Genomic DNA, 24,194 nt, shown 5'->3' on the forward strand with positions numbered 1-24,194 from the left:
CTGGCAGGAAGCACACACAGACAGGGCCACAGGCTGCCAGACAGGGGTAATGCTTTTATATTAGTTTTTCTGTAACAAGAAAAATCAGCTTTGAAGTTTTTATCTTTTTTTTTCCTTAAAAAAGAATTAAAAAAAAAAAAGGCACCCAGAACTCCCCTCAGGCCCAAAGAATAAAAAAGTTCTCTCATCGGTGCAGCTGGGCCCTTCGCTCTTGCTCCACCCAGCCCCGCCACCTCCACCGAGCTCCAGCCCAAGACCCCAGCAGCCTCAGACCTTCCCTCTGGCCTCAGTGGGGCTCGTCCATCAAAGCTGTGTCTGGGCCTGGCCAGAGCCTGGCGGGGAATGACTGACCCGGCTTTGGGGACCATGACCGGTGGGCCAAGGAAGCAGTCCTGAAGGTTCTTTCCCCAAATGGAGAGAAAGGAAGAAAACCCAGTCTGTGAGTTCCAGAGGGTGCAGGCACCTGGCCGCAGACAGCATGGAGATAACTCTGTGTCTTCTCCAAAGGACAGACAGAGGGGGCAGACAGACAGATGGCGAGCTGGCCATTTCTGGCTGGGGCAAGAGCTGCTGGTGGCAGAGGCCGAGAAGAGCTATTTGCATGTGACTCATGTGTGTGTGTGTGTACATGCGTCCACGGGGCAGGGAGCAGGTACCCATGAGTGCTGGGACTGGTCAGACCCTTTGCCTCGTCTGCAGGACTCAGGGACTGAGGGCGGCATTGAGTGTGGGGCCAACATGGGGAAGTTTGGAGGACGCTGTGCCACTGGCTGTGTGTGGGTGTCTGGCTGTGGATGGACTGCAGGAAGGGGTCGGGGGGGGAGACTGGGTCCAGTCTGTGTGTGGAGTGGGGCCTGGTGGGCGCTGCACTGGGAGTGTCTGTGAGCAAGGCAGAGTGGGGGCGCGCAGGGCTCAGGCACGTGCTGCAGAAAGGCTCCAGCGGTCCGTCGTCCTGCAGAACATGTGGGCGAGTCAGGGGAGGCCAAGGCAGACCTGCCCACCAAGCCCAGCCTGGGCCTAGGGGATTAGAGCTGGGGGCCCTGGCAGGGTCAAGCAACTGCAGGCCTGAGCGGGAGTTGCCCTGGGAGTCCAGAGCCAGTGAGGGGCACCCACTGGGAGGTGCTCCTGGGGGCCTGGTGTGGACTGGAAACCTCTGGACCCCTTTGGCCTCTCCCAGGGCTGTTGACTGTGCCCAATGTCCTCCAGAGGGGCAGATTCTCTCTACCCCAGGACCCACAGTGCCTTTCTGAGGGCCCCAGCACCCCCACTGAATAGCTAGTCACCCCAGTCACTGACCCCTGGCTCTGCCAGAGGACAATGCATGGAGATAAGGGGCTCTACCTCCATGCCCCTGGGCCCAGGAGTCAAGAAAGGTGACTCCTGAGCACTGCCTCTGGGCCCGCCCTCCACAATCAGGTAGCAAGCCCAGCACACTCATTCCTCTCTCTGCCACTGGACTCCTGTTCCCTCCTCCTTATGTCCTCCACCCACAGGATCCTCAACCCCACTCAGACTTCTCTCTGTCTCAGACCCTACTTCAATTCAACATCCTAATAGCGATCCAGCTCAGCTTACCCTGATATCTCTCCTGACCACACCTCCCCTCCTGGCTACTCCCCACCATCATGCCCACCCTTCAACCTCCTTCCCCAGGAGACCAATCCCTCCCATCTGCACCCCTTCCCTTTTCAGCCTGAGCCCCAGCATTTGCAAGACAGCCTCTCTCTTGCCAGCACCCTCAGTTTCCTTATTCCTTGCCTTCCTGTCTCACACTCCTGGCCAAAACCTCAGCCATGGAAGGATCCAACTGGCCATCATCTCCACACCCACCCTGGTCTGCTGAGTACCTGCTGCACAGAGAAACCAGAAGGCTGAAGGCACCAGGCGGGTGTGACTTCACATCCAGCCATGAAGCCGCTGACCTGCGTGTGACTGTAGCCACTGACCTGCATGTGACTGTAGCCACTGACCTGCCTGTGACTGTAACCTCTGCAGAACTGACCCCCCTGCCCAAGCCAGTCCTTCCTCCTGCTTGCACAGGTGTGGCTACACCCAGCTCTCCTCTCTTATGCCTTTAACTCCTCCCTCAACATGGGCCCCTCCCCATTGGCATTCAAACCAGCTCCATTGCTTAAAAATGGCCCAGCATGAAGAGAACCCTGCCTGAGTTTCATGTATCCTTCCCACCACCAGCCTCACTCATCTCTTCACAATCAAGCTTCTCGACAGACTTGTCTATACTCCCAGAACCCTCTCCTTTCCAGCCACTTTCTCCACTCTCTTAGCCCCTGAAGCTGCTCCCGACAAGGTCACAGTGACCTCCCTATAGATAAGTCCAGTGGGTCAGTGGCCGTACTTAGTTCCATCATTCTCTCTGTTGCGTTCACACAGCTGATTCCTTCCACTTCCTATGCATGGATGCATAACATGCATGCACATGTATATGTGTGTGTGCACATGTGCACACAAGGGCATATATGCCTGGGGAGGCACATGTGTATGTACTCACATGCATGCACACATGAGTATATGCAATGGTGTGCTTGCCCCGCATCTGTGAATACACAATAAAGTACATGCAAGTGTATCTGTGTGTGCACATGTGCGGTGTGTGTTTGAGTGTCTGCTTTGTGCATGTGTGTGCATGTTTAGATAAGTGTGAGTGTGTATACGTTGGTGCACTGTGTGCATGTGTGATGACCCTCTGTCCTGGGCTGTCTGCAGTTCTGCCTCCCTCCCCTGGTGCTCTGTTCCCTTCCTCCTGCTGCTCTCCTCCAGCTGGCCATCCCCCTCCCTCTTCTCTCCCTGGAGAGCTCCCCCAGCCTCTCGTGGCCTCAGGGACTGTTTCCAGGCCTACGATTCCTGGACCTCCCTCTCCAGCCAGACCTCACTCTGGAGCCCCAGATCCAAATAGCCAGTCCACCCTGGGCAGCTCCCCAGTGTCCTCCAAACTCACCGTTCCCCTCACCAGACCTGCTCCTCCGAGTATTATCGTTCACCTGGAATTCCAGGCTAGAACTGGAATCTTGTCTTCTCCCTCACCCCATGTCCAGCAGGACTAGCTGGGTCCCTCAAGTCTGCACCTCCAGACCTCCTTTCAGGCCCATCTGCTGGTCCGCAACCTCACTGCCCACCTCCAGCATCTCTGGCTTGGGTTGCAGCAGTAGCCTCCTCGTGGGCCCCCATATCCATTCCCTGCTTCCCCCCTCCCAGTCCCAGCAGGGATGCATCGCTGTGGACGGAGGCCCTGGCATGGGCCAGCCTCCCGCTGGCATGCTGTCATCCCTGACCTCGCACCCAGGGCCCAAGCACACGGAGCGCTCTAATAGAGTTGCAAAATGAACAGTGAAGCAGGGTACAGAGGGTGGAGAATGGACAGAAAGACCCTAGACTGGGGTCAGCGGCAGGAATGTGGTGAAGCAGGCTAGGGCGCCCCACACAGACCACCCACCTATGTCAGATCCGGTTCACCCAGTCACTACCGCCTTTCCTCTTCCTCCTCGTCGTCATCGTCCTCCTCCTCCTCTTCCTTCTCCAACCGGCCCCGGTCCTTGGAAACGTCACCAAACTCAAAGTTGCCCTCTATGTCCAAGACTTGCAGGTGCTTCAGCTTCCGGAAGGCACTCTCCACCACGGAGCCCACAGCCAGCTTGTTAAACCTGTGCAGGGCACCCATGTACCATTAGCCCGACAGTGTCCCCACAGTGACCCAGCCCAGAAGGGGGTGGAGGGGACGGGCCCTCCAGGAAGACATGCAGCAAGCACAAAAGAAGGGGCTTAGGAGTCCAGGCCATCACAGGGAGCTCGAGCTATTCTGGGTGGCTACTGCAGCGGGGAAGAGTGACCCCGTACAGAGGAGAGAAGGCCTCCATCATATATGCTCTTACTATGATCCAGGGGTGGCAGACACAAGCAAGTCCTCCCTGCCGCCCGTTGGCATTAACCTGGAGGTCTGAGGATGCTCTGTGGCCAGCCGGAAGTCACCTTGGAGCTGGGTGTAGAGGGGCACAGGAAAGGCCAGGGCCACAGTGGGTTGGGGACACACTTATGTTCGGGAAAGAGAAGGCTGGGCTCTGATCTCAGGCCCCCTCAACTCTCTGTACCTCAGGTTCCTGCAGGAGCCGAGGCACACTGCACCCCGATGTCACTCAGCCTGGGCCTTCTGGGCCACAAAGCCCCTGGGAGTGCACATGCTGCCTTTGTCTGATCCGTCTGACTTGGAGGGGGATGGTGGGAAGAACCACCCTGGTTCTGCTCTCCTAGGGGAGCCGGGTCCCCTGTATTATCCTAAACCCCCAGAACCCAGCAAGGACCTGAACATCTGCTATCCTGGGTCTGAGGCCCAGGCCCAGCCTGTCCAGCTGTGGACACAGCAGTCACCTGTGCTTTCCGGGCCTCAGCTTTCCCAGCTGTACATTGGGAGGATGCTCTCTGTGGTCCCTTCCTGCCACAGGAACATCAAGAACGCCCACAAGTTCTACTTTTTAAAGTTTCCAAAGCCCTTTCACAAACCAGTGAACCTCACCAGGCCTGGCCAGGACTGTCCCCACCCTTGAGAGCCAAGGGAACAGGAGCTCAGTGGGGCTCTGTGATGTAACCAGGGCTCTGCTCTATGGAAGCACTGCTTCAAGCACTGACCTGCTTCAAGCACTGACCTCTACCTGTGAGTGGTTCCCATGGGCCCTGACTGTCCTCCTGGAGCTGGGCAGCCCCCTGAGGGGCAGGGGCAGGCCTCCTACCTGAGAAAAATCCCTTTGAGGTTGGGTGTAGAGTCAAAGGCATTGGCGGGCACGGCACTAATCTTGTTATTCTGCAGGTACAGGTACTCCAGCGACTCTGGAAGCCCCCCGGGGATCTCCGTGAGCTGATTCCCAGCAATGTCGAGCAGCTGCAGGGGTGAGCAGGGCAGATACGGCACTTGACAGTTTGCCAAGCTCCCACTGACCCGGAGCATTCTAAATCTCATAACCCCGTGAGGCGGGCTCTATAACTATCCCCATTTCCAGATGGGAAAACAGAGGCTTGGAGAGGTTCAGAGATCCATCACAGGCCACAGGGCCTGTAAAGGCTGGAAGCTGGGGCTCGTGACTCCGAGTACTTGTTCTAATTGGTGTATCTCCTACCCTGCTCGTTCCACCTAGCCACACAAATTCATGGCCACAGTGTCTGGGTGCTAAAGTCCTCCCTCCTTAACTCACCTGTCACCTCCCTCAGACTAAAGACCCCAAAAGGGCAGGGACTAGGTGTCCTCCAGTCTTTAAATCGCAACCCAGTTTTGTCAGATGAGGATGGGGGTGGGGCTGCTCCTTTGTGGCTCTCAGGGCCATGTAGACAGGGGCCAAGGGCCAAGATTCAAGGCCCAGAGAGACCCTGGCATGGCAACCAGGCCCTAGGCTGGTCAGTGTCAGACTCACCACAGGCCTGGCGTCCAGGAAGCAGGTGGCCAGGGAAATGGGGTGGGTTTCCCAGGGAGCAGAGCACAACTGCAGGGGGAAGGAGGCCTGGACATGCCCGGGCCTGGCTCACTGCCTGCACCTTGGGCTGTCAGCACCCTAGCCCTGATACACACCTGTACAGCCACGGGTGGGCTTCCATCGTTTCAAGCTCCCTCCTCACCCTGACAGGATGGGGCTCAGGGCCAGGGAACTGGGGGCCATAAATCCAGATTCCAGATTCAGGGAAGCACACAATTCAGGCACCCTAGGGAGCCTCCCTGTCACCTTCTCTACCAGCAGGGCTCCCTGCTCCCCACTGGGTTCCTTCCACACGGATCCAGCACTTCCTCATTCATTCTAGACCTCCTCAGTGCCCACGGACACTGGGGACATGGAATCCACTGTGTTCGGGAAGCCAGGCTGGCAGGAGAGATGGACACAACGATCTGACAATGACAGCCGTGGAACCAGGCTGTGATAAGGCAGCCCGGGGGAGGGGCCCGATCCAGCCCAGTCGGGGTCGGGGGAGTAGACAGCAGCCCACACAGGTGGGAGCTCTGGAGCAGTGAGAGCCGCTGCTTGTACGAAGATCCAACAGGCTGAGGAAGATCTTCACCAGATACCCCCTTCCTGACCGGACTCACCCAGACAGCCATTTCACCTGCCCATAGGTGGTGGCTTCCTGGCGGAGGTGACAATTGAGCTGAGTCCTAGGTATAGGATAAGCTCTAGGAGGGCAGTGACCCTGGATCTGTGTTAATCCCCTCTAGGTCCTCAGTTCTAGAACTGGGTCTGCATGTGGTGAGGGTTCGGTACCAGCTTGTGGAATGAATGAGTGAGTAGGTGTCACTGGCTTTCCAGACAAGGGGACAGTATAAACAAAGTCCAGGGCATCTGGGAAACCAAGAAGCTCAGCTGGGAGCAGAGGCAGGCCAGGCCCTGAAGGTCATGGCCAGGATTCTGGTCTGGGTTCTAAAGGGAAGCCACAGAAGGGTTCTGAGTGGGTGTACAGTGAGCATGTTTGTTTTTTTGTTTTTTTTTTTTCAAGATATCAGCTGATTGTATGCGGAAGACAGGAGTGGAGTGCTCCTAGGAAGCTGAGGTCCAGGAAGAAATGAGGTGACTTGACTCTCTGATATGTCCAGTAGGATGGAGAGAAGTGGAAAGATGGGGAGATGTCATGATAGAGTGGGAAGGTTTAGTAACAATGGGCAATGGGGGTCAGACGGCGTGGAAGAGGGGGTGTCAGGGCAGCATCCACATTTCCTGTGGACACCCAGGTGGATGTCACCTCCTTCAGCAAGTTAGCCAATGCAGCAGGAGGAGCAGGTATAGAGGAGAGGGTAATAGGGTTGCGGCCCCTTAAGAACTGGCACAAGCGAGATGGGCACTGGTGGCTGGACCCTGGTGTCTGACACTCAGCAGGACTCTCTGGGTGGGGAGAGACCCTGGCTGCTCCTGTAGGTCCAGCTGCCTCCCACCACCCACCCTTGGGGCTCAGCCCCACCTCCCTGCCTCCCATTCTCAGGGCCTCTCCCCTGCACTCCTCTCAGACATCCCCACCCTGACAGCTCCCCTGACAAGCATGGACTGCGTGCCTCCCACAGCCAGGGCCCTGGTCCAGCAGTGAACACAGCTGACTAAAACGCCTGAGCCTTGTTCTAGCAGGAAGAGCAGGAAACAAACAAGTAAACAGATGACCTACTGTCAGAGGGAAGAAGGTTATGATGTAAAACAAAGCAGAGGAAGTTGGCAGGCAGTGAAGGAAGACCTCCCAATGAGGTGATATTTGAGCAGAGCCCTGCGGAAAAGGGCAGAGCAAGGCCTGAGGACATTTGGGAGAGGGGGGCCTGGTAAAACAGCAGAGCCTCCCAGGTTCCTTAATGAAGTTCCCTTTCAAGCCCCTCACTGGGTCGGGAGGCTTCACTTGTAACCAAGGAGGCTCAGTTCCCATGGCCAGACAGCCTTCCTGTCTCAGGTTGTGGCTACAGGAGCCACAGCCACCGGTCAGTCCCAGAAGCCTCAAGTTCACTCCTCTAGACTCTGCAGCCTGGTGAGGTTAGCCTGCCTCAGGCACCTGCCACCCTCCGCTCCCACAAGCCCAGCCTTCTCCCGGCATCTATCCTGTGCCCACAGGTGGGTGAGCTCCACTTTCTCATGCCACCTGAACTGTCCCTGTCCTTCAGTCCTCCTGGACAATGCGCCCCGCCCTCCACCTGCAGCCATGAACTCCCCTTGTCCCTACAGGGTTCCTCAAGCCTGTCCCTGCAGGTGGTAAGCTCTTGCTTGCCAGCCAGCTGAACTCTGCCGTGCGCTGCTGGACCATGAGCCTGCCAGACCCTTGGCATGGACCAGGATCCATACCCTAATGCCCCGGCTGCCCAGCAGGCCCTCCTCTAGAGGCCCTGCCCTCCTGCTCCCCCCTCATCTGGGCCCAGCAGCTGGGTGGGCTCAGGGCAGCCTGACCAGTAGTACCCTATATGGGCACGGCCCTGCCCCCTCACCTGCAGACCAGAGAGGTCAGCCCAGGCACGGGGTCCCAGGGCCCGGTTGCGCAGCCGGTTGCCGGTGAGGTAGAGCTCCCGCAGCTGGGCCATGCCGGCCAGCGCCCCGCGCGCCAGGGCGACCAGCTCGTTGCGCTTGATCTTCAGCACGTGCACGTTGCGTGGCAGCCCAGGCGGCAGGGTGTGCAGCCGGTTGCCGGAGAGGTCCAGCGAGCGCAGCAGACGCAGCTTGCGGAAGGCGTCGCGGTGCACCTGCGGGGTGGTGATGCGGTTGTAGCTGAGGTTGAGCTCCTCCAGGTAGTAGGTGGTGGCAAAGTCGTTGCGGCCGATGCCGGTGATCTGGTTGTGCAGGATCATGAGGGTGCGCACGCGGCGGGGCAGGCCGCTGGGCACGCGCTCCAGCGCGTTGTTGTACAGGTGCACCGTGTGCAGCCGCTTGAGGCCCTGGAAGGCCCGCGGGTGGATGCCCTGCGCGCGCAGCTGGTTGCTGTGTAGCAGCAGGTACTCGAGGCTGCGGATGGGGGTCAGCACGTCCGCGTCCACGCTCCGGATGGCGTTCTTCTCCAGGTGCAGCAGCACCAGGCTGCGCGGCAGCCCCGCCGGGACCCGCGACAGGTTGTTGCTGGACAGATCCAGGTACTCCAGGCTGGAGAGCTTCCTGGAGGGAAGCGGGGGATTAGGTCGGTGGGCAAGAGCCCACGTGGCACCTGTTTCCAACATTACTCCCAAGGGAGGTGGCAGGGGACGTCCCTCTAACTCATCCCAGCTCTGCCACTGGCTGACTGGGGAACTCAGTCCTCTCCCAGTCTCTCAGTGGCTTGATTCAATGATACATTAGTGTAAGAAGGATCTAGCAAGGTTTCTGACACAGGATTTGTTTGAAGACTTTTAAAGCCTTTTGTCCTTTTAGGCTACCCCGGGCCTAAAAACTGAAAATAGATCTGCCTTCAACAAGAATGCTTGAGTTTCTACTTTGTACCAAGAAGCCAGCCTCTGCAAATACTTCCTTGCCTTTTTTGGGGCAGGACTTACATAGCACTATTCTTGGGAACAGAAGTGTCAGTAAAGGCACAAGCCTTAAAGTTTCTTCTCCGAGAAAACTGGCCAGGGGCAGGTGGGCAAGGACCCGGCCAGGTGAGCCCTGGGAGGGGCCTCCTGAGTGCAGAGTTCACACTGGGGCCCAGGCAGGAGCTCACCAGAAGGTCTCATTGTCCAGGCCCTCATCAGTCAGGTAGTTGTTCTGCAGGTACAGCTCACGCAGGTTGCTCAGCTCGCTGAAGGCACCTGGTGGGATCTTCTCCAGCTTGTTGTTCTGAGAGATGGGAGGGTGGGGAGGGGGCATGAGGGACAGTCAAGGGGCAAGGACACAGCCTTGGGATGAGATATGGAGAGGGGTCTGGGGGGGCCATGGGAGGGGGCCCAGGCCTAAAGGACTCAGCGTGGGGCTGATGGCCAGGTGTCTGGGTCTCTGCCTCTCCGCAGTGGATTCTGTGCCCCCCAGCTCGTGCCCGAGGCCCCGCAGCCTCATGACTGTGCCCACGTGGGCCTGGGCTCTCCCCTGCTCAGGCAGTGCTCCTCCCTGCCCTCTCCCTCCCACCTTGAGGTGCAGCTTGTAGAGGGCGGGCGGCAGGTGCTTGGGTACATGGCGCAGGAAGTTGCTGGACAAGATGAGGATCTCAACATTGCTGGAGCCATTGAACATGTTGTCCGGCAGCCCGGCGTCCGCCAGCTTGTTGTTGTGCAGATACACGGACCTGGGGGCGAGGCTCAGGTTCTCACCCAACCATCCCCACACCAGCTCAGCTGGTGAGCCTCCAGACCTTGCTCAGGTTGGGCCTGAGGCCCAGGGCACCCTCCTCCCATCTCAACAACCTCAGACTCCACCAAATCCATTCCCCCTACATAGCCAAGGGGATGAAGAAACCGCCCTACAAGTTAGTGGAAGAAACAAGACTTCCTGACCCCCAGCCCCTGCTTCTCCATAACCTTCAAGGTTCTCACTTGTTCCCCGAGTGATATAGCCCTGGAGTCCCTGCCTGTCCACACAGCTGTCTCTGAGCTCTGTGGGACCTCCTGAGAATGGATCCTGTCCCTGTCACCTCTTTGTCCCCAGTGCCCAGCACAGGATCTGGGTTCAGAGGAGGTGACCCCTCATTCATTCAGCAAGCATACAGTAAGTGCCCCTATGTGCCAGGACTGTTCCAGATCCTAAAGATACAGCAGTGGACAGAACCAACAAGTCCCTGCCTTCACGGAGCTAACATTCTATAAGGAAGACCACGAATAAGAGAAATCCATTGGCAATACAGCTCATTCTTGCTGTATGGCCTCTCTTGGGCCTCAGTCCTCTCATCTGTGGGACAGAGCCACACACAGCAGCACGGGCTTCTCCGGGGGATGGAGAGAATCGAGGTGAGAGGTTCAGGGACAGAGTGGCACGGGAGGCCGTCAGCACCTTCTCCTCCCCAGCACCCCCTCCCCTACCCGCTCACATACCTGTGCTGTGGGGCCTCACCCAGAGCAGCCTCAGCAAGGGCAGCTCTGCCTATTGGAAGAGGCTTCCCTTCCCAGGGGCTAGGCAAGGAGGGAAATACCCTCATCTGCTCCCCACAATTCCCCAGACATCACCCTCTGTCCTCGCCTCTGGACTGACTCCTCCTCCTCCTTTAGGGGTCAGCCTTCCAGACCCTGTGCCCCTGCAGCCCTGGGTGTCTGTCACCTCAGCCCTGGGCATGGGGCATCAGGGCTGCACTGCACTGCTCATCCCTCCTCTCTGGGTTGCCTGTACCCCACTCGGGGCTTGCAGCCTCTGCCTCAGCTCCTCCCCTTTCCCCAACCTAAGCCCAGGGTCCCCCTCTGACCTCTGACCTCAAGTTTGGCTTCTGACCAAAGGTGAGTCCGTAGATCTTGGTGAGATAGTTGGCAGCGAAGTCCACACTGATCAGGGCATTTGGCAGGAAGCGGGGTGCCAAGGTCAGCTGGAAAGGGAAGAGTTGGGGTAGAAAGACCAGTGGAGGGTGAGAGGCCGGCTCGGAGTCACACTGCCTGCTGCTCATCTGAGCCCCTTCAGTTTGTCCCCTCTCTGCAACTAGAGCCATCTTTCTAAAGTCCCCAATAACACAAAACCAGAACCTCTATGGCTCCCCATAGTCCTGAGCTTGACATTCAAATCTCTCCATCTTGTCCCCTGCCCTGCCCATTCTCCTGGCCTCTCCCCTCATTGCCCCCGACACTGGCCCTCTGTGCAGACACAGTGAGCACCCACGTTTCTCCAGCCCCAGTCCACACTATCCAACAGTATTCAATAGTACTCCCTGAAATCTGCAATGTGCAGGCAGAGTTCCAGGCCCTGGACATGCCCTAGGGAACAAGACACAGATCCCTGCCCACACCACCCACACCAAAAGTTTACATCCTAGTGGAGAAGATGATACACAAGGAATAAAAGCATCGAGAGTGATCACTGCTGTGCCAGGAATTCAAACAGACTGAAGACAATGAACAACTTTGTGGGGGTGCTTGGAGAAGAGATGACGGCACCCTAAATGCCATCTGTGTGGGAGAGCACCCACACAGCTGGGACAGTGAGCAGAGGCCCATGGGGGACGGTCTGCCAGGTTTGGGGGTGGGAGCCAGTGGGGAGATGAGTTAAGAAAGCCAGGAGGGCAGGGGACCCAGGTCTGCAGGTCTCAGGGAGACATGTGGGTTTATTCCTGAGCAGATGGTGAAGCTGTGGGAGGGTTTTAAGTGAGGAGGGGACGATGTAGAGCTAGAGTGGGGCAAGATTTTGAAAAGCCCTTCTGGCTGTTCTGAGGAGAAGGGCCACAGATGAGAAGGTGGGTTGTCCCGTGCTGGTGGGCAGGACAGGGGGCTGGGGAGCTGTGGAGAGAGCAGATGTGGGTGAGCGAAGCACTCCTGGATTCATGGCTCTGACCAGTGGCATTGCAGGTGGTTGGAGATGCCCCTTCCAGAGATGGGGAGACAACAGGAGGACTGTGGTGGGAGCGGGTGGTTCTATTTCTATCAAACATCCAGGGGAGATGCTGAGGAGGCAGGGGGATCTTTGAGTCTCACGTGGGAGTAGGGGAAAGCCTGGAGACTGCCTCTGGATGTGGCCTTGATGTAGATGGGTGTTATAGACCAAGGAGGAGATAGTCACCTTGGGAGTTTAGAGAGAAGGGCCAGGACAGAGCCCTGCGACAGGCCAAATATTGTGAGGTTGAGTGGCTTTGTACCTTTACTCATGCTGTCCCTTTTACTGCAGTGCCCTTCCCCTTGAGGCCTCTGGCTGAAATCCCATTACCCTTCATGGCCCTTCAAATGCTATCCCTCCAATGCCCCCTCCCCATGGGGATGAGCTCTCACCCAACTATGCTGATGTAGGCCTTGGCCTCGGTCATCATCTGACCATTCTGAAGCCCTGTGTTAAAGTGTGGGGTCTGGACCGTGTCTGAGCAGCAATAGGAACCCAGCAGCCGGCCCAAAAGAGGCCCTGGTGAAAGTTCCCTGAGCTCAGCCCCAGACACCCTGCCCTGCTGCGGGCCCCTCACCTTGTTATTGGCCAGGTACAGGTAATTGAGGTTGGTCAGATGCTCAAATGCCTCCTCCGGGAGCCCTTCAAAGGACAGGCATCAGTCAGAGCCCTGGATGAAGGAGACGCTACAGGGGAGCACGTGAGCACTGACCACCCCACACCCACCCCACTTGCCAGGACAGGGAGGCACTGCCTGGGGCAGATGCGGCTCTGAACCCTAGGCAGCCAGTCCCAACAGGCCTGCCCAGGGCCACCCCACCCCCAGTCCTGCTCTCAGAGGCCCAGGCTCAGAAGAGCAGATGGCAAGTGTCTGCTGAGAGATGACTGATCCTTCACTTTCTCAGGGCAGCCTGGGTGGGAATGCGCACCCAAAAGATCAGGCCACAGAGCAGAGGACCTGCCAAGAAGGAGTGTGCCCCTGGGGACAGCTCCAGAGGGTCAGAGAGAATCTCCACACCCAGCCCCAGGCAGGGTAGGGCAGGGCAATGGCTTCTGAGCCCCTTCCCATCCCCACCCTGCACCTGGCCCTCTCCTGCCCCATCTGGCAGATGTGGTGTCAGAACCCAGCTGTCACGGGAGCCCAGCCAGGCTGGCCCTTCTCCAGTCCTGAGGTCGGCCTCTGACACTTGGTTCTGAGCTCCCAGACCCTCAGATCCTGGGACTCGCCCAAGTATCTAACAAGAGGGAACAGTTACATAAACTGTGCAGCATCCCTCTGCGGAATACCCTGCATCAAATGATGGCCGGGGAGAGTTTTCAGCAACATGAGAAATGCTGCTGAGCTAACTGCTAAGTGAAACAAAGCAATTATAACAGTTATAGTATCGATACTATCAGTACAGCTATGAATTAAAAACACAAAGAAAAAGGACTGGACTGGATTGTGGTGATGGCTGTACAACATAAAAACTTATAAAAACTCATTAGATTGTACCTTTAAGTTGGATAAACTTTATGGTATATAAATTATGCTTTTTTTTCTTTTAATGAAAAGAAATATACCAAAATGTCAATAGTGACGAACTTCACGTGGCTCAACTGACAAAGAATCTGCCTGCAATGAAGGAGACCTGGGTTCACTCCCTGGGTTGGGAAGATCCCCTGGAGAAGGGAAAGGCTACCCACTCCAGTATTCTGGTCTGGAGAATTCCATGGATTGTATAGTCCATGGAGTCACAAAGAGTCGGACATGACTGAGCGATTTTCACTTTCACTCTTCAGGTGGCAGTGGCAGGATAAGGAGTGGGGTTTTTTGTACTCCAATTTCTATATTTCCAAATTTTCTACTATAATTAGAAACTATTTTCATCATCAGAAAAAAAAAAACTTTTAAAATTTGAGGATTCTACACTCTTTGTTTATAAAGGCCTTCTGTGAGTCCTTGGACTCTGGAGTCTGCTGCTCTGAAGCTTCTCCCTTGATCAGACTCCCCAGTCTCAGAAACACCCAGCAGTGGCTGTTAGGCAACCACAGGGAGCCCCTGCCATGGGTCCGGAGGCCAGCCCAGCCCAGGCCTGCTCTTTCCCACATGCCAGGGTCTGGAGGGCAGGGCTTTCCCCATAGGCACCTAGTTTCCTGTCTGGGGTCCCAGCCCCCAGCCCTGGGCGATCTCTCACCTCGGGAAGTCAGGCGGTTGTTCTGGAGGTTCAGCGTCTCCAGCCGATGCAGCCGGGAGAGCTCCCTGGGGTAGATCTTCTCCAACTGGTTGTTCTAGGGGGGAGAGGTGGGGACGGTGAGGAGGCAACACCAGGGGGTGCCCAGGGCTCCTGCCCCATTAGAGGCCTGCACCCACCTCAGTCCATTCCCAGGAGCCAGTCCCTCTGTTGGGCCCCTCCCCTGGCATTCTGTCCCATGGTGGACAGCCCCTGGGGACTAGCTCTGAGCCAGGCCCAGGTGCGGCTGTTACAGGCACAGCAGAAACCACAGCAGAGGTGTGGGCCTCCCTTCTAAGAGGCAGGCGTACACACACACACACACAGATATCCACAGGCAGTTCAAACTTAGAATGCTGGCTTCCCTCCAGAACTGTTCCCACTTAGTGACAGGTGTCCCCAGCCCATTCTCCCCTTCCCCAAGCCAGAAACCCACTTTTGGTTCCTGGCCCAGTGGACCCCATTTCCCCTTGGGATGCTTTAGAACCTGGGTCAGGTAGCACCTCCTCCAGAGGCCTTCCCGGGTTGGATTGGGGGCTGGACGAGGAGCTGCTCTGGCCTCACAGCACTAGTCCTTCCATCTCTGTCTGCTCTTTCTACCTGTTTAGGTCTCTGCCTCCCAGACAGTGAGCACCTCACAGGCAATACATGTCCGAGACCTCCCTACTTGCCCAGAAGCCCACACAGGACCAGAAGCATAGAGCTGGTACACAGGAGCTACTTGGTGAATGAACCAACAATAAGTCCTGTCCTCAGCTTGTCTCTTTCCCTCAGGGGCTACCTTGGTCTTGGGCTCCCACCACCACCAGTGCAGACCCATGGGGGCTGTGTGACCATGGGCTGGTCACTGTCCTACTCTGGGCCTGGTCTCCTCTGGAAACAGGTGCAGCAGCCCCTCCCTGTCCCTCAGGGTTACACGAGGGTGATTATGGTCACATCAGTGCCCCCAGAGTTCCCATCTGGAATGCTGTGTCCCACTTCTGGAGGTTCTGAAATCTAGACTGGGCCTCAGCTGGGGAGAGCACTGGACCCCCCAGGGTGCTCTTCAGGGGTCTCCTGTGTGTTCACTTTCCTGGTCCGTAATGGTGTCTGAGGTACCCTGTCTTCCCAGAGGGTCAGCTGAGGGCAGGTCTGTGTCGGATCTCAGACAGGTCCTGACTCGACTGACAGCCTCAACCCAGACTCCTCCCAGGAGACAAAGCAGGTCATAACATCACAGTGCTCTGTGCCGGGGATGTCAGAGCCAGGATGCCCCTGGTGGAGCCATCCTTCTGTCTGACCTGCCCTAGCGCCCTGTGTCTGGAGGGTGGGAGGCCATGGGCAAGGACTGTGGTAGGGGTGGGGGCGGTTCCGGGATGGGAGCCACCATGTGCGCGGCAGCCTCCGGCGACCGTGACCGTTGGCACAGCGCCGCAGCCTCACCTGCAAGGACAGATGGTTGGTGTGCTCGGGCAGGTCCCCCGGGAACTCGCGCAGGTCGATGCCGCCGCAGTCCACGACCCCCTCCTGGGAGCAGGCGCAGTCTCGAGGGCAGTCGATGGTGGCTGGGCCGCGCCCTGGCTCCTCAGGGCTCAAGACTAGCACCGGCTCCTCCTCCGAGAATTCATTCTCTTCGGGGCTCAGGCTGCGGGCGCCGCTTCGGCCAAACCCGGGGGTCCTGGCAGCGAGCACCACTCCCAGCTGCCGCGGCAACAGCAGCAGAAGCAGCAGCGCCCAGCCCTGGGCCATGGTGCCTGCAGGAGGGGTCAATCCGGACTCACCCGGAGGCCGGGGCTGACAACCTATCAGGTAGCGCAGCCAAGGGACTAGGGTCCATGGAAGTCATGCTGGGGCCTTCCAGGCCACAGGGCAGAGCCCCTCTGGACCCTGTCCTCCGCACACACCTGCTCTGCTGGCTGCTGCCCTCCCATCCACACCTCCTTATCAGCTCTGCCCTCCGGCAGCGCGGGGAGGGTGGACAGGTGAGCTGAATCCCTGTCCTTAAGCAGATCTGCAAAACCTCCCAGAGCCCTCTCTGGGCCTGGCCTCAAGGGATCTGTACCCTCATTTCACAGAAAGGAAAGCTGAGGCCTGGGAAGAACTTGGACTTGCAGGGCTTAGCTTGGACTTGGCTGAGTTCTCGCTGTCCTGGCACACACAGCGCTGGGGGCGGGGGGAGGGGGGTGGGGCGGGGAGGGGGGCTGTCCTTCCTGGAGCAGCCACAGGTCATGGTGGGCCAGCAATAGGTCTGGGACACCACAGGTCTGAGGTGTCCCAGCACCTCAGATTGCCATTCCAGGATCTTCAGGACTCGGCCCTGCCTCTCTTCCAGCTCCCACAACTCACCTGCCCTGCTTATTGTCTGTTTTGTGTTCCTCCCTCCAGGCCTTCCCAGTGCTGTTCCTTCTGCCTAGGCCGCCCCTCCTCCTCTCTTGTGCAATCAGGAGTCTCTCCAAGAACTAATGCCAGTGTTAGGTCCCCTGGGATATGAGATGCCCCAGGGCTCTGTATCACTTTGTTCCCCCAGGGCTTGGCATGAGTTGAAAATGTGATGTTTTGTGTTTCTCCCACACAGGGCTATGAGCCATTCTCTGTCCCTGCGTGCTGGGCACAGAGTAGTCATTAGTGAATGGAGCTGCTACTGCCTGAAAAACCCTCAAGTCTTGTCTCTGGTATTTGCACCCTCAGCTGCCCATACCTGGACCTACAGTGCTCATGTGATCAACTGCCACCTGCAAGAGACCTCTCCCCAGCATGGTCCCTAAGGCAGCAAAGAGAAGGTAGAGGCATGGCCTTAGGCCATTGAGGAAGATGCTGGGATTCCATCTTCCCAGCCATGGGCATGGCTTAACTCTGGGCTGATCCCTGGAGTTCCCTTTAAGAGACTCACTTAGCAAACATCTCTGGGGTGTGGTAAGTTGGGACATGCAGTCACTCTGGTACATGGACTCTGGAGTCATACACACCCAGGTTAGGTCCCCCTTTACTGCTTGGTGACTCTGACCTTGCTGAGCCTGTTTCCTCATCTTACATTGCAGATAACAGATCTAACCTCACAGCTCCTGGAGGGAGTCAGCAAGAGAGTAGATGCAAAGCCCCCAGCACCCACTGGGTGATGAGGCTGCTCCTACTATTGTGATGCCTACAAATGCAGGTACACGACAGGCATCCAAGCCTGGGCACACCCACTCTGCAGCCTGAGCATCTCTTCCCACCATGAGCCCAGGGATCACAGCCCAGTCGTTAGAAGGCTCTGACGAGATGCTGGGCTGGGAGCAAACAGGGAGCTTGATGATGAGACCAGTGTCTGGTTAAGCAGGCATGCTCTGAGCCAGAGAGCCGGGACTGTGAGCTCTGCTCTAGTCCTCGTCAGTCCTGTGACTCTGTGCAAGCTTTGCCACCCTCTAAACCTCACATTCCTCTCCATCCAACTGGGTGGCCACAGGGCTCTCCTATTGGGGAGACTGTGAGAGTCAGTGGGATGCATGTACTGCACACAGTAAGTGCTCAATAAATATTAGCTCCCTGGTAGTTAGCTCCACCACCAATATCTGATCCATGGGCACTGTTGATGTCTCAACCACAACATTGTCTGCTTCAGAAACCCCTGCTTCTTCCCCTTCCAGTGAGTAGCTCCTGATTGTGCCTTTCTGGTCCAGTGCTAAGCCCACCTCCTCACTGAAGATTTGCACATTCCATTCTTCAGCGAATTATGCAGCTCCATGGCTGCTGCGGTATTTCAGATACTGCTTTGCCTCACTCGTTGGCTCAGCCAGCTCTTGAAGGTGAGGCCCCACCTAGCCCTGTGCTAGGCCCGGGGAATACAGGTAAAGTAGATAAGGTCCCTGCTGTTAGTCTCCAGGAGGCAGCAGACCCCAGTAAAATAACCACTGCCCACCAGCTTACGTGAGCCCTGTAAAAGGTGCATGAGGCCCCAGAAAGAAAGCTGTGAGGAGAGAGAAGAGGGCCGGCAGCCAGGCTAGCTTGACCCCATAGGTAGGTCCACAAGGCCTCAGCAGACTCAGGCCCCTGAGGCGGCAGAGAACCAGGGGGCCCAAGTACACACGGCTCTCAGGCTCCATCAGCAGCAGAGGTGGATGCACACTACAGCCTGGCCCTGCCTGCCCTACCACACCCCGCTGCCTCGTGCCCTGACCAAATGGGCAATAAATCCTTGGCCAGTCTACTGACCGTCATTCCCAGGGCACGTTATAACCCCCCAGCTATCTCAACAGCTTCCAGCCCCTGGAGCCACCTGCATTAGACCTGAGTCTCCCTAGCCTGCCTGCCGCCTGTCTGACCCCACTGCAGATCCAAACTCTGGGAGGCGAAGTATGGGCACAGGCCCAGGCCCCAGATTCAATCAGGGCAGGAGGCCAAGAAGAAGGACCCCCCCCCATAAATCTTATACACTCACTAGACCAGCTAGTTCTCCTCTTTCACCTTCAGTTTTGCATCTGTAAGGATCTGTACACTCTATCTATACTAATATTTAATTTATATGAAGATTATGAAGCAGATTGAAAATGTTATCACCACTACTTTATAGACAAGCAGCTGAGGCCCAACGGGGTTGGCCAATATAACACAGCTGTTAAGTGGCAAGGCCAAGTTCCCAGCCTGGGTCTTAACCACAAAGCCATGGAGCCCTTCCCTGGGCCAAGCACAGCTGGGCACTGAGGACCCAAACAAGTGACTCAGGTATGGCTGCTGCCCTTAAAAACCTCATATGGGTACTGATCAATATAGTGGCTGCATGTGGCAAACAGTACTTGAAATGTGGCTACACTAAATTGAGAGGTGCTATAAGTATAAAATGTAGTATATATGGATTTCAAACAGTACAAAAAATGTAAAATATCTCATTAATATTAATAACAAAATATCTCATTTATTTATTTTTTTTTCTCATTTATTTTTTATAGTATTATGTGACAATATTGTGCATATTTTGAGCTAAATTATTAAAATTTTGCCTGTTTCTATCATATATTAACACAGATATATGGAATCTAGAAAGATGGTACTGATGAACCTATTTGCAGGATAGTAATGGAGACTCCCTTGAACTGCAAGGCGATCCAACCAGTCCATCCTAAAGGAGATCAGTCCTGGGTGTTCACTGGAAGGACTGATGTTGAAGCTGAAACTCCAATACTTTGGCCACCTGATATGAAGAGCTGACTCACTGGAAATGACCCTGATGCTGGGGAAGATTGAGGGCAGGAGGAGAAGGGGACGACAGAGGATGAGATGGTTGGATGGCATCGCCGACTCAATGGACATGGGTTTGGGTGAACTCCGGGAGTTGGTGACGGACAGGGAGGCCTGGCGTGCTGCAGTGCATGGGGTCACATAGAGTTGGTCATGACTGAGTGACTGAACTGAACTGAACTGAATGGAGATGCAGACATAGAGAACAAACTTGTGGACACTGTGGGGGAAGGAGAGGATGGGATGAATAGAGAGAATAGCATTGAAACATATACAATATCATATGTAAAATAGATGTCAGTGTGGGAATTTGCTATATGACGCAGGGAGCTTGAACCCAGTTCTCTGTGACTACCTAGAGGGGTGGGACAGGGTGGGAGGTGGGAGGGAGGTTCAAGAGGGAAGGCACATATTTATAACTATGGCTGATTCATGTTGCTATATGGCAGAAACTAATACAATATTGCAAGGCAGTTATCCTCCAGTTAAAAATAAATTAATTACTTTTTTAAAAATGCTTTGCCTGTTTCATTTTACTCTTTTTAACATGACTTCTAGAAAATTTTATGTCACACACATGGCTTACATTGGTGGTTCTCATATTTCTGTTGGTCAGCGCTGGTCTAGACATTTTGTGTAAATTGAGTATTATAATACCACTGTCATCAGAGGTGTGATAGAAGGAACCTAGAGTCCACAGGGGCCCAGAGGAGGCCTAAGTATGTCCGAGGCCAAGAAGACTTCAAGAAAAAGCAATGCTTTATCTAGCCATGAAGGATGACTATCAGGCAAAAGGAAATGGGTGATACAAGCAAGGGGGTCAGTGTGTGAAAAGGCCCTGGGGCAAGAGCACCCATGTGACCTCTACAAAGCTCACTAGAGTGTCTGGTGGGGTTGGAGGACTGGGCAATGGCCATGGTCCAAGCCAAGAAAAAAATCGAAAGCCAGATTAGGAAGAGTATCCCTTATCTTTGGAGATATGAGAGGTTATTGAAGAACTGGAGTGTGGCATAGGCAGGCTTATGGAGGGACCAGCGGGGAGCTCACAGAGACTGTGCAGTGCTGCAGGCAAGGGATAATAAGACTGGTCTAGGCGGAGGGAGCTGCTGAGCTGCAGGATGGAGAGGAAGAGGTGGTTTCAAGGGAGTGGGAGCAGTAACAGACAGGGCTTGGAGAGTGGTGGCCCCAGTTCTGGGTCCCCCTTCTTCCAGCCTGGCCAGCCACCCTCAGGGCCTTGGGATCCTGAGTAGCTCCAGTTCCACCACCTCATTTGCTTGTGACTTTGGTGACATCACTGACCCATCTGAGTCTCAATTTTTTTGTTTTGTCTCTCTAAGAATGTGGAACAAGATAGGCCCCCAAGCCCCTCCTTTGTGCTGAGCCATGTTAGAGCTGTGTGTGGAAGAACAGGCTTTTGAGGCTTTGGAAGTCCCCAGAGTGAGCTGTCCTGATGAGCAGAGCTCACACTGTTGGGCGAGGGGGACAGTTCAGTCTATGGGAGTTGTTCCAATTTGAACTGCTGTGTGAACCTGGATGAGTCACTTCAGTGCTCTGAGCCTCTGTTTACTAGTCTAGGCAATGAGACAAGAGCTCTTCATGAGGAGTCAGTGAAAAGACATGCCCAGCTGATGCTGGCACCCAGCAAGTGCAACATACTTGGGGTTACTGTTACTGTGGAAATAGCTGGAACCCACCATCACCCACCCACCCCTACCCCCCGGGAACCAAACCTTAAGGCCCAGAACTGCTTAAATGAGGGGTTAAGGCAGGTGAAGGGATAATAAGACTGGTCTAGGTGGAAGGAGCTGCTGAACTGCAGGATGGAGAGGAAGAGGTGGTTTCAACGGAGTGGGAGCAGTAACAGACAGGGCTTGGAGAGTGGTGGCCCCAGTTGGTGAAGGGAGATCCAGATCAGGAGGTCAATCCTCAGCCCAGCACCACCTCCCTCCTCCACTCAAATTCAGTAAAAATTTGCTGAGCATCTGCTCTGTGCTGGGCCCCAAAAGCTGTATCTTACTGACTACAACAGAAATCCCAAGACTAAGAGTTAGTCTTCCTACTTTGCAGAGGAGAAAACTAAAGCACAAAGAGACTCCCACTGCTGCCCATCCCCAGCAAGCTGCTACTCTAATGCCTTTGCCTTGGGAAGCGGCTCCTGCTGGGTTAGGAGTTCCGTGATGCTCCCACAGCTCCTTCAGGGCTCAGCTGAGCTTTCCCTGACTCCCTAGGCAAGGAGCAGGTGCTCAGGAAATGTTTGCTGAATGAAGGAATGTATTTGTGAAAGGCAGAGTTGGAAAGATCTACAATATTATTATCTGGTCTGATTTCCTCAGTTTACTGATTAGTATTTTAAAGGCAAGGCCAGGATTAGATTTTGTGTCTTCTGACTCCTGCTCAGAGCCTTGGGCCGGTCCTAAAGACTGAGTAGGGAATTCTCCTGGTGGACGAAGGGGAGGAAAAGGCACTCAAGGCAGAGGGCAAGCCATGAGCAAAGGCACAATGTGCTGAGGGTAAAGAGGGAGGTGTGTTTAAGGAAGGGTAAACAGGAAAGGGAGAGTCAAGTTTCCAAGGGCATCAGGCACTCTGCTAAAGGGTTGCTGATAGGGAGCTATCAAGGGTTCTAAGCAGATCATGGTCAGAGCTCTTATACAGGACTCTACCAGACCTAAAGGTGAAACCATTAAGTCACCCCTGTCCCAAGATTCAGATAGAAGGGACTAAGATGCTCCCTCAAGATTTCATGAAAGCATTCATGTGAATCTGACATTTCTTAACTTGAATAGGCTGGCCCTGGACCCTAAAAGGGGACATGACCTCCCAGGGGCTCCCAGTGGGGCCTTCTGTAGCTGGGTTGACCACAGCATCACTTTCCCTGACCAGCCTGAAGTCCAAGGGTAGACGCTCCAGTTTGTGTGGCCCTCCATCTTTCCGTGATGTTCTGCAAGGTGCAGGGTGCGCATCCTTCTGTGCATCCCAGACTCGGATCCGGACGATCATTGCCGCAAGCACGCTTGCGTTTGCTCCTCTCCTGAACTTCAGGCTGCAGCTACCGCCCACCCCCAGTCTCAGCCCCAGCCCCGGAGGCCACCAGCAGCTCGCCGCCGCCCCCTCTTCCACCTGACGGCGCATCAGGTATTCTAATGCCGGATCGCATCCCCCGCCCAGGCCAGCCTGGAGGTTTAAGGACCTGCAGCCTGGGAGCTTTGAGCGCCTCCGCCGGGGCGCGCCGGCCTCGCCCCTGACCCTGCACTCCGCCGCTATCCCCCAACCCCCTTCTCAGTCCCGCTGTCCCAGCGGGGAGGCACCCGGATAGACAAACAGACACCAGGGCCCCAGCTGAGAGCTCTGGCTCAGCGACTGCGCGGCGCGGGGCTGAGGAGCCAAGCCCAGAGCGGGTTGGGACAGGGACGCGCGGGCTCCGCCTCACCTGTCCGCGCGTCCTGGGAGCAGATCTCTGCCCCGCTACAGGCCTCAGTTCCTCTGTCTGTAAAGGGGTCGAAGAGTGGGCTACCTGGGATGATCTGACGTGGAAAGACACGGGCATACTCAGCGACCAGGCTCCAAGTACAGGACTCCTCTACCCTCCCCGGTTCCACCTGCCCCCTACGTTCCTGTCGCCTGCCCGCGTCCTTCCACTCCCCCCTCCCATCCGCCCGCAGATTCTTTCCAGATGTGCGCAGCGGGAGGGGCCGGGGCTGGGACCAGCCTCCCGCCGGAGATGGGAACAGGCCCCTACCGGGTCGGGATCGCGGAGGGTCGCGCCCCCTGAGGCAGATCTCTCCGGCTGCGCCCTCCGTGTAGGGCTCTGACTGAGGGGGCGAGATGCGTGGCCCCGCCTGGCCAGCTGCTGGGGCAACCGCACCAGGGCGGGAAGTCCGAGTCCGCTGCCCAGCCAGGTCCCGGCCCTCGGCCCACCCGGCCGCCTGCGCCCGGTACCTGCTGCGCCCCGCCGGCCGACCGCGCTCTCCAGAGTCTCGGCTGCGCTCTGCGGGCGTGGGCTCCTTCCATTCAAGTCGAGCCGTGCGCTCGGCGACCGACGCAAGTTTTGTTGTGGGTTCTCTCCTCCCCGCCTCTCCCCCGCCCCCACCCCCCCCGCGTGCATCTGCTGGACGCCGGCCTCCTCCGGACACAGGCGTAGGGTCCCGGCAGGCGCGGGCCGGGAGGGCCTGCCCCTCCCGGCGTTGGACCGGTCTGAGCCCTACTTCCCCCGGAGGAAGAGGCGCCGCACAGACCCCTCACCCCTCTCCGCCCCGGCGGGGCCGCAGTACCACGCCCCCACCCCTCTCTAGGAGACTGGGAAGGCGGGGTGCCTAGCCCGCGACGCTTCCTAGTTCCCAGCTTTCCCAAGTGGAACCGGACCCCCTCCAGGCCCCAGCACCTGAAGGGCGGGCGGGGGAGCGGGCCCCTTCCACCAAGTGCGTCTGAGTTCTACCTCCCTCCCCGCAGAGGATTTTGCAACCGCTCCAGGCAAGAGTACCTTTCCGTTCACTCTCCCACCTTGGGGTCCTGGGCCGTGGCTAACTGGGCAGCGAGCCAAGACACTGCTGTGCCCCTTCCCGGAAAAGTTCCACCCCACAACCCTCCACCCCCACACCTAGGCCCTGCGCCCACAGCCTGGTGAGCCTTGAAGGACGATAAATTGGGCTGAGAGTAGGGTGCCTGGGAATCCCAGTCGCAGAGAGACTAAGGGGGTGAGCCGTGAGCCCTCGTGGCACCATACTGCTCCCAGGAGCTGAAGACGTTTCCAAGTCAAAGAGTATTAACTACTAGCAGCTGAAGCAACACTGTTTGGCGCCAGGGTCTTTGGCGGTAGAATACGATCAGGCTGGGTTAGGTGGTACTTGGCCCTTCCACTGCCTAACAAGGCTCTCCCCCA

At 56.6% G+C, this 24,194-nt stretch overlaps 1 protein-coding gene across 3 annotated transcripts; it reads right to left on the reverse strand.

The window, feature by feature from the left end:
- Positions 1-34: 34 nt before the first annotated feature.
- On the reverse strand, positions 35-23,402 carry PODN (podocan). Of its 3 annotated transcripts, none has more exons than XM_043461291.1 (12): positions 23,255-23,371; positions 22,746-22,839; positions 15,548-15,858; positions 14,090-14,183; positions 12,490-12,554; positions 10,808-10,917; positions 9,537-9,693; positions 9,136-9,251; positions 7,940-8,597; positions 4,740-4,888; positions 3,452-3,659; positions 35-952 (listed from the first exon to the last, which is right to left on the reverse strand). In XM_043461291.1, the coding sequence occupies exons 1-11, from the start codon at positions 23,324-23,326 to the stop codon at positions 3,479-3,481; spliced, it is 2,007 nt and encodes a 668-aa protein (XP_043317226.1). In that variant the 5' UTR covers positions 23,327-23,371; the 3' UTR covers positions 35-952; positions 3,452-3,478. The 3 variants fall into 3 exon arrangements, with proteins under 3 accessions (XP_043317226.1, XP_043317224.1, XP_043317225.1); XM_043461289.1 differs by having other exon boundaries at positions 22,746-22,802; positions 23,255-23,362; XM_043461290.1 differs by lacking the exon at positions 22,746-22,839 and having other exon boundaries at positions 23,255-23,402.
- Between the last annotated feature and the right edge of the window lie 792 nt (positions 23,403-24,194).

The sequence above is a fragment of the Cervus canadensis genome, chromosome 2 (genome assembly GCF_019320065.1).
Source record: "Cervus canadensis isolate Bull #8, Minnesota chromosome 2, ASM1932006v1, whole genome shotgun sequence".
Classification (NCBI taxonomy): Eukaryota; Metazoa; Chordata; class Mammalia; order Artiodactyla; family Cervidae; genus Cervus; species Cervus canadensis.